The sequence below is a fragment of the Eublepharis macularius genome, chromosome 3, assembly GCF_028583425.1.
Source record: "Eublepharis macularius isolate TG4126 chromosome 3, MPM_Emac_v1.0, whole genome shotgun sequence".
Classification (NCBI taxonomy): domain Eukaryota; kingdom Metazoa; phylum Chordata; class Lepidosauria; order Squamata; family Eublepharidae; genus Eublepharis; species Eublepharis macularius.
In genome coordinates this window covers 67,281,827-67,297,973 of record NC_072792.1, presented here as the reverse complement: position 1 = coordinate 67,297,973, position 16,147 = coordinate 67,281,827, and the positions used below count along the sequence as shown (strand labels likewise).

Below are 16,147 nucleotides of genomic sequence, written 5' to 3'. Positions count from 1 at the left end.
GCGCTTTAAAAGTAAGATAAAAGCAGCTTCCTTCTGATCACAGAGAAGGAGAAAAGATGTATAGTTGCTATGGTTTCATGCTGTAGAAATAGTTCCATTTTTAAAGTAAAAACATGATATATATCCTAGAATTGGGCAAAGCCTCACACGTATTGTAGTGACCAGCATTCCTGCAGCAAGCTTCCAGTTCCACTTGTGTTTAGATTAACTCTTTGTTCGAGGGCTTTTCTCATTTGGAATGTGCAGTGATATTTGTCAGTGGGAATAGGTGGGGAAGGAATTAATTGTGTGATGGTGCCAGCTTACATCCTGAGTTCTAAATGAAATAGCCAGGGACTGGTAAACTTCCCATAGGGAAACTTCTTACTACTCTGGGTACAATGCAGAGTCTGGGGGTCAAAACTAGACATGGGTACAAACTGAAAAAAAATGAACCACATGATTCATGGTTCGTCAAGTTCCACAAACCAAGAACCAGGAATGCCATGAATTTTTCCCAGTTCACGACTTGGTTTGTGGTTCGTGGCATTTTAGACACCCCGCACTGGCTGCTGAAACCGACATGGGGTGTTTGAAACTGACAGCCCCCTTCTCCTGTCCCCAGGAAGTGGCAGGATAAGGCTGTCAGTTTCAAAATTCCCCACCCTGGCTTAATCCAATCTGGAGAAGCCAGCGCGGGCCCGTTTGAAAGTCGCAGCCCTCCCCTGTTGCTTGCAAGCGGCAGGGGAAGGCTGTCAGTTTCAAAACACCCCACTCTGGCTTCATCTGATCGGGTGAAACTGGCGCAGGGTGTTTGAAACAGACAGCCCCCTTCTCCTGCCGCTTGCACATCCTCATGATCCAGATGGAGTTTAAAGGGCGCTCTGGCTGCCGCTTGCAATGCAAGTGGCAGTCAGAGCCCTCTTCCACTCTCTGCCTGGATAGCGGGGAGGTGGCGGGGATCGCCCCTCTCCCTGCAATCCAGGAAGAGTTTAAAAAGTGCTCTGGCCACCGCTTGCAAGCAATGGCCAGAGCGCCCTTATACTCCCCCTGGGTTGCAGGAAGGGGATCTCCCCCCCCTCCCCACAGTCCAGGGGGAGTTTGAAAAGTGCTGTGGTTGCTGCTTGCAAGCGGTGGCCAGAGCGCCCTTCCACGCTCCGCCTGGATTGCAGGGAGGGGAGCAGAGGGCGAAGGGAATGGCAGCGGCAGGGCTGTTGCAGCCCCACCATTGCTGTTCCCTTTGCCCAGTGCAGAAGCAGTCTGGGCAAATGGAGCGCCCGGTGGCAGCGGGGCTGTGGGCTTAAGCCTGCAGCCCCCCCTCCCCCGCCGTTCTCTTTGTCCTCTGCAGAAGTGGCCAGAGGATTCCCTGGTTGCTTCCGCGGTGGGCGAATGGAGCACTTTCAGCGACAGGAGAGTGGGGCTGTCAGTTTACCGGTCACAACTCTCACAAACCGGGCAGGAAAAGTTGTGGAGTTTGTGGAAAATGCGGCCCCACGAACTGCATTTTCACGAACCACGAATCGGCCCGCTTCATGCGTTTTTTTGCTTCGTAATGCGATTTGTGCCCATCTCTAGTCAAAACAGACTTGGGTAAAAAAATTCCACAAATGGGCTATTATATTTAAAAAATACATTAACCAAGCACATTGGCTGATTTTCTGTGTGGCATTAGGTCATCAGTGATTATTAGCCCCGTAGGTTGTGGCACTGATATGGAAATGCTATGTGCAAATGCACTAGTACATCCTAAATGCATTTGATTGCGATGAAGTATTTACAAGGATGAGTGCTTTACCTGTGAGCATTGTACAGATCTATTTCTCCCCCCCTTACTCCCCGCAATCACTGGCTCACAAGCATGACTTCCACAGGAGAAGGAAGTGTCAGCACATATGCTCCCTCCCCATGATCAGCGATACTGCTTTCTGAACATTGCTTATCATGGGGAGTGGAGTGTACACACAGATACTTTCTCCACATGATTGCACCATGTAGCCGACATGGTGATCATGCAGAAGTGGTGGGGCAGGGCCAGAGCACTTGTGCCCAGTATCCCTCTCTGCATATTCAGTCAATGCGTGTGCCTTAGCTAACTCAGATGTCAGGAACAGGCAGCCAGTGAGACAAAACCAGCCATTAGAAGGATACTACTTAAATTAATGACATGGCAACAAAGTAAGGAAAGAATGGTTGCTTTAGCATGGCATTTGTCAAAGAGCCACTTGTAGACAAGGGGAAGATTCCCTACTCATTGGTGCTCTGCAAAGTTAGTTGCCTAAAAGCAGGAAAACATTGATGAGAACATAACAGTTCTGAAAATAAACAGCATAAATCTCTTCAAGCTACTATTTGTAAGATATCTGTTTATTAGGGTCAAAGGGTACTCCTATGGGTAGAATAAACCACGTTTCAGAATAGCAGTTTTTTGCATTCAGACAGAATGAACATAAGTCAGTAACTATTTTCCCCTTGAATTTTATCGGAGGTTGCATGCACCTAAAATACAACTAAAAGTGATGTGCCACTTGAATGCAAATGCAGTTTTTCTCTTCTCTTGGTTAGAATACTGAGTTTCTCAAGGGAGGAGATGGCAACTCATGTCTACAGTAGACAAAATGTTAGAAGTAAGTAAGCACTAATCCTACTCTGGCAAGGCTGTTTACTGGACAGCCAATCTGTGGGTGCAGAATGGAGGCTCTACAGTTGCCCTCAACTCACCCTCCAGTGCTTTTGTGTTCAGGTTCATTGTGTATGTGAGATCCCCTGTTGTTCTGAGATTTGCCAATGCAACTGCATCTCAGACTTAAGCTTGCGTATGTCTTTGCTCCCATCACTTTAAATGGCGCAATATTAAACAGTAGATTGTAAAATTTACTTTGAGCTCCCAAGGAGCATGCTTAACTTCTTTGCATGGCACCATGGCAGTGGGAGTTAAAAAGAACTGTTGAAGGCTTTGGCTGTCATTGTTGAGTTTCTCTGAACTGCTTTTTCAAGACCATTGTGAAGTGTAGAAAGAACCAGTACTTTCTGCATGTGCAGGATTCCAATAGAGGCAGGTCTTGAGCCTGGATTTCTTTTGCTGGAGGCAGGCGGGCGGAAGAGGGGAGAATGAAAGCTTAGGAGATCTGCCTCCCTCAGAGTTGCCTGGCGCACATTGGAAGCAGATGAACTAATTGGGAACTTGTAGAACTTGCTAATATCTTGGATTCCTCTTAATGAGAAAAATTGGTGCTGGTGGGAAATACAGTGAAATGGGGAGTTCTACTACTTTAATAGAGAATTTGGGAAGTGACTAAAACTGTACCTTCAAATTGAGCAGCAATTTAGTGTGCAGCAAACCCCTTAATTTTGTTTTTGTGATAACTAAATCATATTTACTGGAAAAGTGGCATACAAGAATCTGAAATCAGTACTGAGAAACATGTTACTCCTCTAGGCCAGGGACTTTAAGTTGTTACAGTTTTAAAAACTTGCAATCCTGAAAAGCAAAGCTCTGCAAGATAAATGGAGCAAATTGTGCAATTGGTGTTTGATAAAATCATGTGGGTTTTCCATTCATTATTAGCAAAATCAGTAACTGCATGTGTAAGACAGTAGAACAGGTAAATAGCACAAAGGAATTATAGGTCAGGCGACACTAGAGTAGGAATTTGTGGGGAGGAACAAATGACCATAAAGTTTAACCACTTCATATCCTGGCTGTTGGAAGGTGCTTTCACGTGCTGTCTAGTCCAAGCCTTTTCCTAGTAGGGTTGCCAGGTCCCTAGAAGGCCAAGCTGAGGGATGGGAGGCACGGAAGGAGTCCCTTGGGGGACACTTACCTTGCATGCACTCCCAAGTGCTCCGTGTTTGCACTAGCAACGCTGTTATTCCTGGCACAACACGGAAGTAATGGGTTGTGCCAGGGGCCAATTGAGTAAAAATCAGCCCCAAACACTAATTTGAGGGCTGATTTTTACTTAATTGGCCCCGGCACAACCCATTACTTCCGTATTGTGCCAGGAATAACATCATTCCAGGTACAACATGGGGGGGGTGCAAGAACATGCTTCGTTCCCTCCCCTGTCCACATTTTTTTCTTCCTGCCAGCCAAGTGAGAGGAGGCAGAACTTGGGGGCTTCGTTCCCTCCCCCCTCCCACATTTTTTTTCTTCTTGCCAGCCAGGTGAGGGGAGGCAGAACTTGGGGGCAGGGGACTGACAAGCCGATTAGTAGACATTACTTTTACCTGTTGAAGATGAACTCCACAACCATCTGGACTGAAAAAATTATATTTACAGTGAAAGAGAAGAAAAATGAAAACAATTGTATTTACTGAGTGTAACCGTCCTAACTGCTTATGCAGCCAAACAGAAAACTACTGGCCTGGCTCAAGGTATTTTGAGTGATTTCTTCTGTGTCTGTATTTTTGACTGACACTAAATTAGCTGCTGTATAAATTAATTGTAGAGTGTCTACTAAAGCTTCTAGTTCAGACCATAGTATTACAGAAATTTTTTTTGAGGAATGATTGTTGGCCTAGATGCCTTTCTAAATTAACAACATTCTGGTTCTCACAATTCTGTATTCCCTTTCCCACTATTTATTTCAGGTTATTTGGAAACTCACGTTTTATGTTTTGACCCAATTAATGGGGTGGGCAACACAAACTTGGTTCACATGACTTTCAAAATCATGACAGGATTGAAACTGAACTGTGGGCTTGAGGACCCTGTCCTGCATGTAGGAAGTGGGAGCAGAAAGTCCCGTGGCCTTTTCAGTGTCCTCCGTGGATAATCATCTGGATTAAGCCACTGTATCGTATTTAAAACATTTCCATTGGATGCCATGTAATTCAGAGCCAAGCTACAAGTGACGCCTGACACAGGTAGAACACTTGTCAGCTTCCCTCAAGTTTTGATGGGAAATGCAGGCATCCTGGTCTTGCGGCTGTAATGGAGAGCCAAGCTGTAAAACCAGGACACCTACATTTCCCATCAAAACTTGAGGGAAGCTGACAAGTGTCCAATCTGTGTAAGGCGTCACTTGTAGCTTGGCTCATAGTCTTCTTAATGTACAATTTTGAAGTCTGGGTGGTAAAAATGCTTTGCTGGGCAAGGGCTAGTTTGTATCTGCTAGCCTTTATAATGTGGGAATGGTAGAATATTAGTTAAAAGGCTAGTAACAATAAACAATGAAGAGGGAGTAACTGATTCATGCCAGTTTAGTGCTCATGGTTACATGTGTATAAGCAGTGATTCTCATGTAAACTCTGGAAGATATATCATAGCATCTAACTGTTTAAGAAATTAGGCTGAAATCTCAGAGATTTCCTAAAAGGGGTTCACAAGAGATTCCATGTTGTTCTCTCCTATATTCCTACAATTTGGTTTATTCTTCCTTTTCTTAGACTTGACACTTGACTACTGCAGGTATATTTATAACTTACTGATTACAGTATTTATTGATGAATTAGGACTTGACACTTTTCCTCTGATTCAGTTTGATGAGGGATATTGTATTGACTATTGTATGTATATTTATATCTTATTGACTATCATATTTATTGATGAATTAGCACTTTGCACTTTGCCTTTGATCGAATGAAACATTGCGATTGAAATTAACATCCAGGCACGGTGCACTTTAATGTCATAGATGCTTGTAACTGTTTTTTCCCTCCGCGGAAGGTCTTTGATCTTCCTTTTCACTAGTATTTCTGTGGTGCCCTTTAACTGTATTAGCCCCCCCCCCACTGGGGACAGGGGATCCTCATCCCCACCTTTCATCCCCCTGCTCTCTTGGCCAATGTAGGAGGAGGAGTGGGGAGGCGGGCCCAGAGCCACTGGAGCACACGGTGAAATGGCATGTGCATGTGCTTCTGGTTGAAAACTGGAAGCTAGAAGGTTTTAGTGGAGTCAAATTGGCCCCAAACATAGTGAAAATGCTATGCTTGGGGCTGATTTTGGCCTTGAGACCCCGTAGCTTCCAGTTTTCAACCAGAAGTGATGTAATTGGGCTTCTAGAGCGTGCATGAGATGGCAGGATTGGGATCCTTCCCGTCTGACAACCTGTCATGGCCCAGTCTGAGAGTGAGGTCTCCTCTGGAGGAGAGGAGCCTTGTGTAGCCAGCCAGGACTCCTCAGGAGAAGAGGAGCCCTGTGTAGCCAGCCCTAGCTTTGATTCAGCAGAAGCCAGCAATCAGGAGCAACAGCTGCTGGCTGATCAGAGCTTACAGCCAGCAGCTGAGGCACCAGCACCCTCTAGCTCCAATACTACAGAGGAAGCTCAGCCAGGGACTTCTACAGGTGCAGCGCAGCCAAGAGCCTTCACCCCCCCAGGTTCACCCACGCCCAAGGAACGCCGCAAGCAGCGCCAGAGACTGGAACTGCAGGAGAGACGGTGCAGTGCTCGCCTCTTGAGCCAACGCCAGCTGCTGGAGAGTGACAATGAGTAGTGGCAGGATAGAGCCCCAGCAGCTGGCTGAAAACCACTCCTGGCTATAAGAGCCAGTCTGGAGGAACTGCTGGGCGTGGAAGCAATGTGTCTACTGCTTGCAACCACTCTGTGTTTTGTGAACCTTGCCCGTGCCTACTTTTGGATGTGACACTATCGGTGACTGACCTTGGACTGTGCCTGACCTTGCTTTTGGACTCTGGACTCACTCCTGGCTTTATCTCAGAGCACTCCTGGCTCTGACCACCGGTTTGACTTGGCTTTTGCTCTTGGAACTCCCCTTTGACTTTGGCTTTAAGGTTTGGACTTGAACCACCTGCTTGGGCTGGCCCAGCCCGTGACACAACCCCTATCCCCCACTTTAGAAGTAAGGGGGGGCTAGAAGCCCTACTGGGTAACCTTGAGCCAGTCACACTGAGAGCGGAACTACAAGTGACAAAAGGCACAGGTTGGACATTTGTCAGTTTCACTCAAGTTTTGATGGGAAATATAGGCATCCTGGTCTTGCAGCTTGGCTCTCCGACTGCTGTCCAATGGACTTTTCAACTGGCACTCGTCCAACATTCCGCCAAGCTGCCTACATTTCCCATCAAAACTTGAGGGAAGCTGACAAGTGTCCAACCTGTGCCTTTTGTCATTTGTAGTTCCGCTCTCAGCCTAACCTACCGCATAGGGTTATTGTGAGGATAAAATGGAGGAGAAGAGACCATATAAATTGGGGGGAAAGGGCAGGGTTTAAATGAAATAAATTTAAAAACTATTTCTAGCACAGAAGACTTCAGTGAGAAGCTACATTATATTAAATAATGTTATACTCTGACTTCTGCCTAAAACACGGAAGATCGCGTTTTCTCGCATGAGATTTGCACGACATCACATGACGTCGCACAAATCTCACGTGAGAAAACGTGATCTTCTGTGTTTTTTTCATGATATTCCAGGTTGTTACGAGCAGCGGGGAGCCGTGTGAAAACGGCCCAGGTTTTCCACATCTCCTTCAAAAACACACAAGTCTTTTCCAGTCATTATGTTTTTGGTGCTCCTAGCTCACACGCTGCAGGAGGGTGTTACCTGTGATCCCCGTTATATGTGTGAATGCATTTTTATATGAATAAGACAACATGTATTTTTATGCTTCAGTGTGTGCCTGCAACAACCTATATTTCCGATCATGTGTCCTAAATCTGTAAAATATATGCATTGCCCTATGCACATAAAACAGTGATTGCACATACTGGGAGAAACTCATGTAGCATGCTACTTTGATACGCAAGGTAGGAGCACTCTAAAGGTAATGACTAGAAATGGCCACATATGCACGCACACCTATATCTGTTCTGGGAAGGGAAGGTGAGATGTTTTGTGCTTGGGTACCGAAAAGCGGGACCCCAATCAATTCTCACTCTCAGGAATTTTGAAAGGGAAAAAATGCTATGGGATTATATTACCACAAAACACAGGAGGGAGAATGCTCTCCTGCCCTCCCCTTCCATTCTTCCCTTATCCAAAGACAAAAATGCTGAAGAGGCTTCCAAGAGCCCTGGGACAAAATTTCCAGGGCCCAAAGTCAGCTTGAGAGCCCCGAGGTGGAGCTCTCTGACAGGGCACAACTTAGCTTCTCTGGATTGCCTTTGTTCACCTCTGCCCTTTCAGTGGCTGCTGGAGTGCTATGATCTCTCTCTCTCTCTCTCTCTCTCTCACACACACACACTCACTCACACACACACACACACACACACAGATGGATACTGGGGGTTGGCTCAGCTTCCCTTGCCTCCCCCCATCCTGAGCCTGCCTAGCCAGCCAGCCTCACATGCTGAGCTGCACACAGGAAGGCAACGCACGCTCCTTCTCTCTCATACGATGATCTGCTAATCCCCCTCCTTGCACCTGCCTTTAGAAAAGCCCACCATCTGCTGCTTGTTCCCTGCCCCATTTCCTCAGCTGTCTGGAGAGGCTTCTGTACCCCAAGAACAGAATTGTCATCTGGTAAATGACCCCCTATCTAGAGGAAGTGGAGAGAAGGAGGAGTCGTAAGTTATCTCATGCTCTAGAGAAGAATGAGATGGAGGGGGCAGGGCTGTGAAATCTCATACTGTGATGCTGGATAGGCAAAAGGTTTCCAGGCAGTTGCTCAGGATGAGTATCAGGACCAAGGAAATACAGACTGGTGTCTGAAAAGCAGTGGGAGTTCCAGATGGGGTTGCCAGCTGACCAAGAAAGCGGCTTAGTTTGCTCCTCTGCCTTTAATGGAAGCCTGGTCTACAGAAATCAGGAAGTGGAACTTCTAACAAAACAGCAAATGCTTATTATTGGCTCATTCCTGTAGTTCAAGCTGCTGTAAAAGTCACAGTAGGAGCCAGTAAGAAAAAAGTTGGCAACCCCCAGATCTGGGTAAAGTCAATTGCTGGGGAGGGGGGTGGGTTGTGAGAGTTACATTTGGTGTTGGTGAATGGAAATGAATTGATGCAGGATGTATTTTGCAGTGCAAGGATCAGGGAGAAGCAGCAAGGGACAATTTAAGGTTGCAGTCCTCTTGTGCATATTTACATGCAAGTAAGCCCCACCTCCCTCAGTCATATTTTACATAAACAAAGACAGGATCTGGCTAACTGGAGCAAGCTCTAAGAGGGGGAATGTGCTTGATTTTGTAAAAATCAGAAATCTCACTCTAACTGGGAGGGGAGGATGGGGCGGTCTCTCTTCTTCTGCACTCTCCTTTCTTTTTCTTTATATTTAAGGAGGCAGCAGTAGAAGGGAAGGGAAGGAAGAACTAGAGTCAGGTGGATTTCAGCATCCAGGGGCTGGAGTTGCTTTCTAAAGATCATGCAGATGCAGGAAGACACCACCATCTTGGGACTCAGATCACCTGTCTCTTCCCCATGGAGGATAAGATAGACTTTTTACATGTCCTCTATTTTCCTTCCCTTGTTAAGTATCTTTCCATCTTGTGTCTCACTTTATTCTATGGGGCTTCTTTCCCATACTAATTTCTGTCTTATGTATATTTTATTTATAGTGCGTGGCAGTGTTCTAGGATCCTTGGCTGGGGTGTCTTACTGATTCTGCTTGCTCATTTTTTTCTCTCTGCACACTGTAATTTTTGCTATTGTTTCCATTGGTCAGTATGAGTGCATCCTTCAGGCACCGAGAAGACACCTCCTGTGTTGTTTTAAAGCACCTGTTCCTGGAGGGTGGGGAAAGCCAGGGCTCATTCTTTGCTTTAGAGAAAGGATACTTTCTAGAATAAGAAAGTGGTTGCCAAGCAACACACCTATGGGTGCCATGGTGTTCATGGGTGCCAGTTGCAAAAATCAATAAACCTATTACCTCTTCTCCATTCATTTCCTATGCAAGACAGTGATACAGACTGAAGGAAAGTAAGAAATAATAGATCCTGAAAGAACAGATCGCCACCACAAATATTTTATTGCAATGTGCAATGTGTAAATAAAGTAAAATCTGATTTTTAACAATCCTGTCCCTTTTCCTTTAACAATCCATACCTAATGAACTCATTTGAAATGTGATGCTGGAGGAGAGTTTTGCAGATACCATGGATGGCCAAAAAGAAAAGAAGTGGGTTCTAGTTCAAATCAGAGCCCCGTGGTGCAGAGTGGTAAGCTGCAGTACTGCAGCCCAAGCTCTGCTCACGACCTGAGTTCGATCCTGGTGGAAGCCGGGTTCAGGTAGCCGGCTCAAGGTTGGCTCAGCTTCCCATCCTTCTGAGGTGGGGGAAATGAGTACCCAGTTTCCTGGGGGTAAAGTGTGGGGAAGACTGGGGAAGGCAATGGCAAACCACCCCATAAAAAGTCTGCCAAGAAAACGTTGTGATGCGACGTCCCCCCATGGGTCATTAATGACTCAGTGCTTGCACAGGGGACTACCTTTACCTTTAGTTCAAATCAAGCCTGAATTCTCCCTAGAAGCTAAAATGACAAAACTGAAGCTATCAGTTTTGATCACATTATGAGAAGACAAGATTTTCTGGAAAAGTCAATAATGCTAGGAAAAGTGGAAAGCAGTAGGAAAAGAGGAATACCCAAAATGAGATGGCTTGACTCAGTAAAGGAAGCCACAGCCTCCAGTTTGCAAGATCTGAGCAGGAAGCCTGTTAAGGATAGGACATTTTGGAGGTCTCTCATTCATAGGAGCACCATAGGTTGGAGGCAACTTGACAGCACATAACACACACACCTGCCTAATGAACAACTACTATGTTCATAATATTATTATTATGCTCATAATATAACTCATGGCAAGCCAGTTATATTTCATTTTGATCACACGATCAAAACAAAATATAACTGGCTTTCTATTACCATGAGTAACACATGGGGTGGGGGGCAGATGGAATCTTTGTCTGGGGCCCATCGTGGCAGTCCTGACGAAGAGGAAATGGAAGGTGAAGTCTTGGCTATTTTTGCACAGAACTAATAGATGTTGAGATGAAGCAGGAGGGGATGTAAATGGTTCTCTCGCTCTTCTCTGCTCTTGCTGAGGAGACCAAAGTGCTGCTTTTTCCTGGTGACTAGTGTCTACTAAAAGCAGAAGGCTGTTTGCTTCTTGTTTTTGACTTGGTTATCAATGACAGTTATGCTTCACTAAGTTTGGAAAAATTGTTTAGATCTTTTTATAAAAGACAAGGTTTCCACAGTCGTCATAGGAATGTGTCACCTTGGAACGTAGATAAGGCATTGCCGGTTGCAACGCTCTTAGCCCTCCAACTCCCCCATGGCAGAGAGAGTCAGTTTGTGGAGAGCAAGCAGGCTGACGGGAAGAATGCTTTCCGTCAGTCCTTCTCCCTGTTCAGCTGTCTTTCTGCATGCAGGAGGCTTTGGACATGGCGAGTGCTTTCATATATTATCTTTGAAGCTTAAATAACAATTTAGTTTAGCAGGTCTACCAGCAAAAATGGCGCTCAGTGCTAAATAACAAAAACAAAAAACCCACAAGGAAAATATATGTGCTTGAAAAATACTTCAATCCTATGTTATTACATGGACTTAACTAATTATATCCTTTTCTTTTGTCAGCTCATGCTACATCTTGTATTTGACTATTTTATTCCTGCACCAAAGCCTGAAATTGCAAGTTATCTGCCCTCTTAAGTACCACCCCCCTGAAAACTAGGCATTTTGTTTGGATGCAGATTATATTGTATCAATACTGAAATAATTCTGCAGTTTTTAGTCATGCATTTAAAGGAATGTTTGTACCAGGAAAAGATGCAACTAACAGATAAGGCCAACTATATCTGGTGTATTTTTATCCTGCACTTTCTCTGATAAGCTTGCGGTGGTGTACATGGTTTCCCCTTCCCTGTTCTATCCTGACAACTACTCTGTGAGTCTGAGAGGGAATAATAGGAAATCTAAGGTTAACCAATATGTTTCATGGCAAAGTCGAACCCTGACTTCCCAGGGTCCTACTTTGACATGAAGCCTGTCATGTTAGCCTGCATTTTTTATCCATTGTTTTTTGGGTTGAATCTGTATGCTATTAGCAACTGAACCTTCCTCTAGTGCAAGGATCCTACTCCAGCAGGACAGAAGAGGCATACTCTGCCAGACAAGGGCCCCATTGCTAGCAGAATGGACCCACCACTTAGACTTCATAATGTTTAATTATAAAGAAGCATGAAAAGATTTTTTGATCCTGTTACATACTAACTACTAACACTGCTACTAACACTGCTCAAATATTGTATATTTGTGTACGTCTCCACGTTAACTCTTTAAAATTTGAATCCCACATAACCCTTTGAAAATCAAGAGCTAAACAGCAACAGACTAGCACATCCTGCTGAATTTGATGTCCTGCGTGAGAATGGGAGGGCATATGGAATAAATCAAATTGCAGGCGTAATAATAGGGTCCCATGGGAAAGGGAACCCTGTTATTGTGTGATGACATGGACTCTCCTTGGAGATGGTGTAGGGAGAGGGGCTAGTGTCCTCGCTGAGTCATGCAACGGGAGGGGGCTCCTTTCCCTCCCTCTGATGCAGCCCCTCTTCTGATGTCACAAATCTATTCCTCGCCTGAGAATTGATTAACATTCATAGAGAGAGAAGGAAGGTGGTGAACACGCAAAAGAAAAGGGAGGCAAGCTGATTCAAGTTCCCACTGCAAATACATCGTGAGCAGGGAGACAATCAAGCACAGAATGGCTATTTTATAACTGGGGTCTCTGACGTATGGCTGAGTGTTTCCTGGCACAGATCTTTATGGACCAGTAGGCAGATCGCAACTGAAGCTGACAAGACTTTGTGCATTTTGGAAAGGAGTGTAATCTACTGTAGTGAGGAACAGAGCCACTCAATCACTGCAGCGGTAAATAACAGACAGAAGTGAAGGAAGAAAGAAGGAAGAGAGAAAGTCTTTGCCGGGGGCGGGGAGCGAAAGCATTTTTGGTGGATGGTATAAAGCCAGCCATGGAAACTGCAGCCGAGGAAAATACAGAACAAAGCCAAGAGAAAAAAGGTACCCAGAAGTCCAAACAATAGACTGTTTAAATCTTTTTAAGAACCTCCAGTGAATAGATTTAGACTGTGTTTGTCATTCTCCTTAGAGCAGCATATAAACGAACATTATTGCATTTTCTAGTTTCTAGTGATTTTATTCTGTATGACTTGACAGCAGATTAATGGAACAGGAATCTGTCCCGATCTCTTGGTTGGCATTTCAGCCATCTCCTACACTCTTCCCCCTGCAGAAGTCTGTAATGTATTTATAGCATTTTAGAGAGAATTAACTGGGGTGTATGTGCTCTTGTGTACATGCATCACTTATTTAAGCATTTTGAGTCTCAGACAGGGATTTAGGCAATGCTGCACGCTGTATTAGGGTAGCACGAAGCTTTCTGCCCGTGCAGAGTTAGCATTCTATTGAATTACCTTTTTTATTTTCTTTTTGTTGTTGTTGAATAGTACCTATCTCTTATGGCTGTGTAAGGCAAGGGGAAGGGGTCTACAAGTGCAGTCATGGTTTGCAAACACACATCACAATGGCAGGGAAGGCACAGACTTAGATACAGGAAAGTGGTAAGTAGTCTGGAACAAGAAAGAGAATTAACATTGCTAGTGATTATTCAGAAGTTCCACACCATCCAGGATAAACTTACCTAGTTAAAAACTTCAGATGTGGTATCTGACTGCCTTCCACCATAGCAAACTTTTGTGTTGAAAATTTGCAGCCATCTACATCTGTCTAAATCCACGGACTTGAAAGGGAATAAGCATATGCTATCAGAAGCAGGATTACTGCCAACACAAGTAATTGCTTCTGTATGATGCAGTTCAAAAAACCTGGAGGGGCATAACTATATTATTATATTTTTAACACTGGCTATTTTAATTTTGCCTTTAAAAAGAGCTGGGATGCTTTGAAGGGGTCCTTTACATTTTCAATGAATATATTAAGATCTAACTGTTTCTCTGTATGGAACACTTAATCCATAAAATACAAGAACAGCTTCATGGAATATGTGGGATTCAGTAAAGTGAAATTCAGCAGGCGTGTGGAGATTGTGGCGTAACATTAACTCAAACATTACCGTGTCGAGAGATTAAACATTCTGTGTCTCGAGCAGTCACTGAAGATTTTTGCTTTGTTTTTTTAAAACAAAGTTGTGTTTCAGGTACCTATTACAGCACAAAATTGTGGAAAGATTGTATTAGCACTGGTATACTGGACATACATTCCTTATTTTTGCCCTCTCCTACTCTACCCATTGAAAGTTAATGGCTGAGATCTAAAGAAGCCACTTTGTCTTCCTCAAGTGCTTTACATTAGGCCAATATAATTTTTGTTGCATTAACAACTGACCTCTGTGCCCTATTACATACTGCTTTTGAAGCTTCCCTGTATTTCAAAAGCAGTGCCCTTCATTTGGGGTGGCTTCTGTTTGAGAAACACAATTCAGCTCACTGAACTTTTTTCATTAGATTGTTCAACTTTAGTATGGACTTCTATTTAGTTTATTTGATTGAATATCTTTTATTCAATATTTTTCCAGTTGTTTATAAGTATGTCACTTAGGAAGTGGGAAGTAATACACATTAAAATGTCTTTTCTGGAGCTGATCATTATACTAAAACAATTAAATACGAGAAATCATTTATTAATTATTTCATTTATACCCTGCCTTTCTCCCAGTAGGGACCCAAGCAGCCCACAGTTATCTTCTTTCTCAAATAAATTTCAGACCAGTCTCTGATGTCTAAATTAAAGAGGAAGCCAGGAGAATCATGCTTCTATTTGCAACCCTAAATTACATGACCAATAAAAAGCATGCCTAAGTCCAATTGAAAGCAACTGGACCTGGAGTCAATGATTTAGAAGGGTGAAACTTTCCTTAGAAGGGCTCTGTCAATCACTTCAGCATGCGTTAAAGTCCCACTGATTTCTGTAGGATTTTGGCACATATATTACACTTTCCTGGATTGTTCCCTGGATTTTTTTCAAAAGCATTAATGAATACTGCTTGTATGTTGTATATGTTCATAGTATTATTTACTGGTCACACTGCATTCCTCGTAACATTGGTGTTTCAGTGTCTATCTCTAACACAACAGGAGACTCAACATGGGATAAAAGATCCAAAGGAGTTAGCTGTGTTAGTCTGCAGTAGCAAAATAGAAAAGAGTCCAGTAGCACCTTTAAGACTAACCAACTTTACTGTAGCATAAGCTTTCGAGAACCACAGTTCTCTTTGTCAGATGCATGATCTGATAACACTGTGGTTCTCAAAAGCTTATGCTACAGTAAAGTTGGTTAGTCTTAAAGGTGCTACTGGACTCTTTTCTATTTTGCATGGGATAAAAGTGTACATTATTTTATACTGTCAAATTTGAACTGAATTTCCAAGAATGCAATGCAAATATTTCCCTAGTGTTAAGATTTTGTTAGAAAGAGACATTTGACAATTACATTTTAATAATCTGCCTGAGCTGTGGCTTAATTTTTTATTCTTTTTAAATCAGTTTACTGTAGTGAGTGAACCTGTTGTTGCTGTGTAACTGAATGCTAGATGATAAACCGGGGAAGCATCTAGTAGTCAGTAATCATCACTGACTAATTATGTAGTTCTATATATTTTAAACATCCACTTGTATGCTAAAACTGCTTGTGCATTTGGGGGTAATCTTGCTCTGTTCACGCTACTGGGATTTCTACTATTGATTTAAATAGGAGGTAGATGGAGCCTCTATTGCTTTGGTGTGTTTCTGTGGAACACACAGCAATGTTGTTATAAAACTGGTTTATTAAACTGTTGAAAAACACGGCGATGAAAATGGTGATTTTTCCTTCTTACATATATATGGTATGTTGCACAGAGTCTAGTTACTCATTCCAATTTAATATCAAGCATCTATAAATACTAAGACATTGCAGATTATCTTAATTTTTGATGACTACATTCTGAAAATGTGCTTATAATGTATTGTGTTCATAGAAATCTCAGCTGTGGGTTGGTAGGAAAATATTAAAAGCACTACTAAACTTCCTTTAAGCAAAGATATACAGTTGTTTGATTTTCATCATACTTAAGGCTTCTTTTTCTCTCAAGATATTTCCATGTTCTCTTTGAGAAAACTGGACCACCTTCATGCAAACAGATCACTTTATTCCAAATATTAAATGTTTTTACCAGAGGAATAGTTCATGAACATACTGTCTGTGGGATTGTTTGTCAGGTATTTTGTAGAGCTGCAAACCAGATTGGATGCATTT

General features: G+C 43.4%; 1 protein-coding gene across 3 annotated transcripts in view; it reads left to right on the top strand.

Annotated features, from left to right (window-relative positions):
• Positions 1-16,147, top strand: part of GPM6B (glycoprotein M6B) — a 148,565-nt gene that overhangs the window by 85,456 nt on the left and 46,962 nt on the right. For 2 of the 3 annotated variants that reach the window (XM_054974114.1, XM_054974116.1), the window contains exon 1: positions 12,693-12,895. The exons of the other annotated variant lie outside the window; for it this stretch is intronic. In XM_054974114.1, coding sequence (XP_054830089.1) covers positions 12,847-12,895 — 49 coding nt within the window. In that variant the 5' untranslated portion in view covers positions 12,693-12,846. Of the gene's footprint in view, positions 1-12,692; positions 12,896-16,147 lie in introns of those variants that run through there. 3 annotated transcript variants of the gene reach the window in all.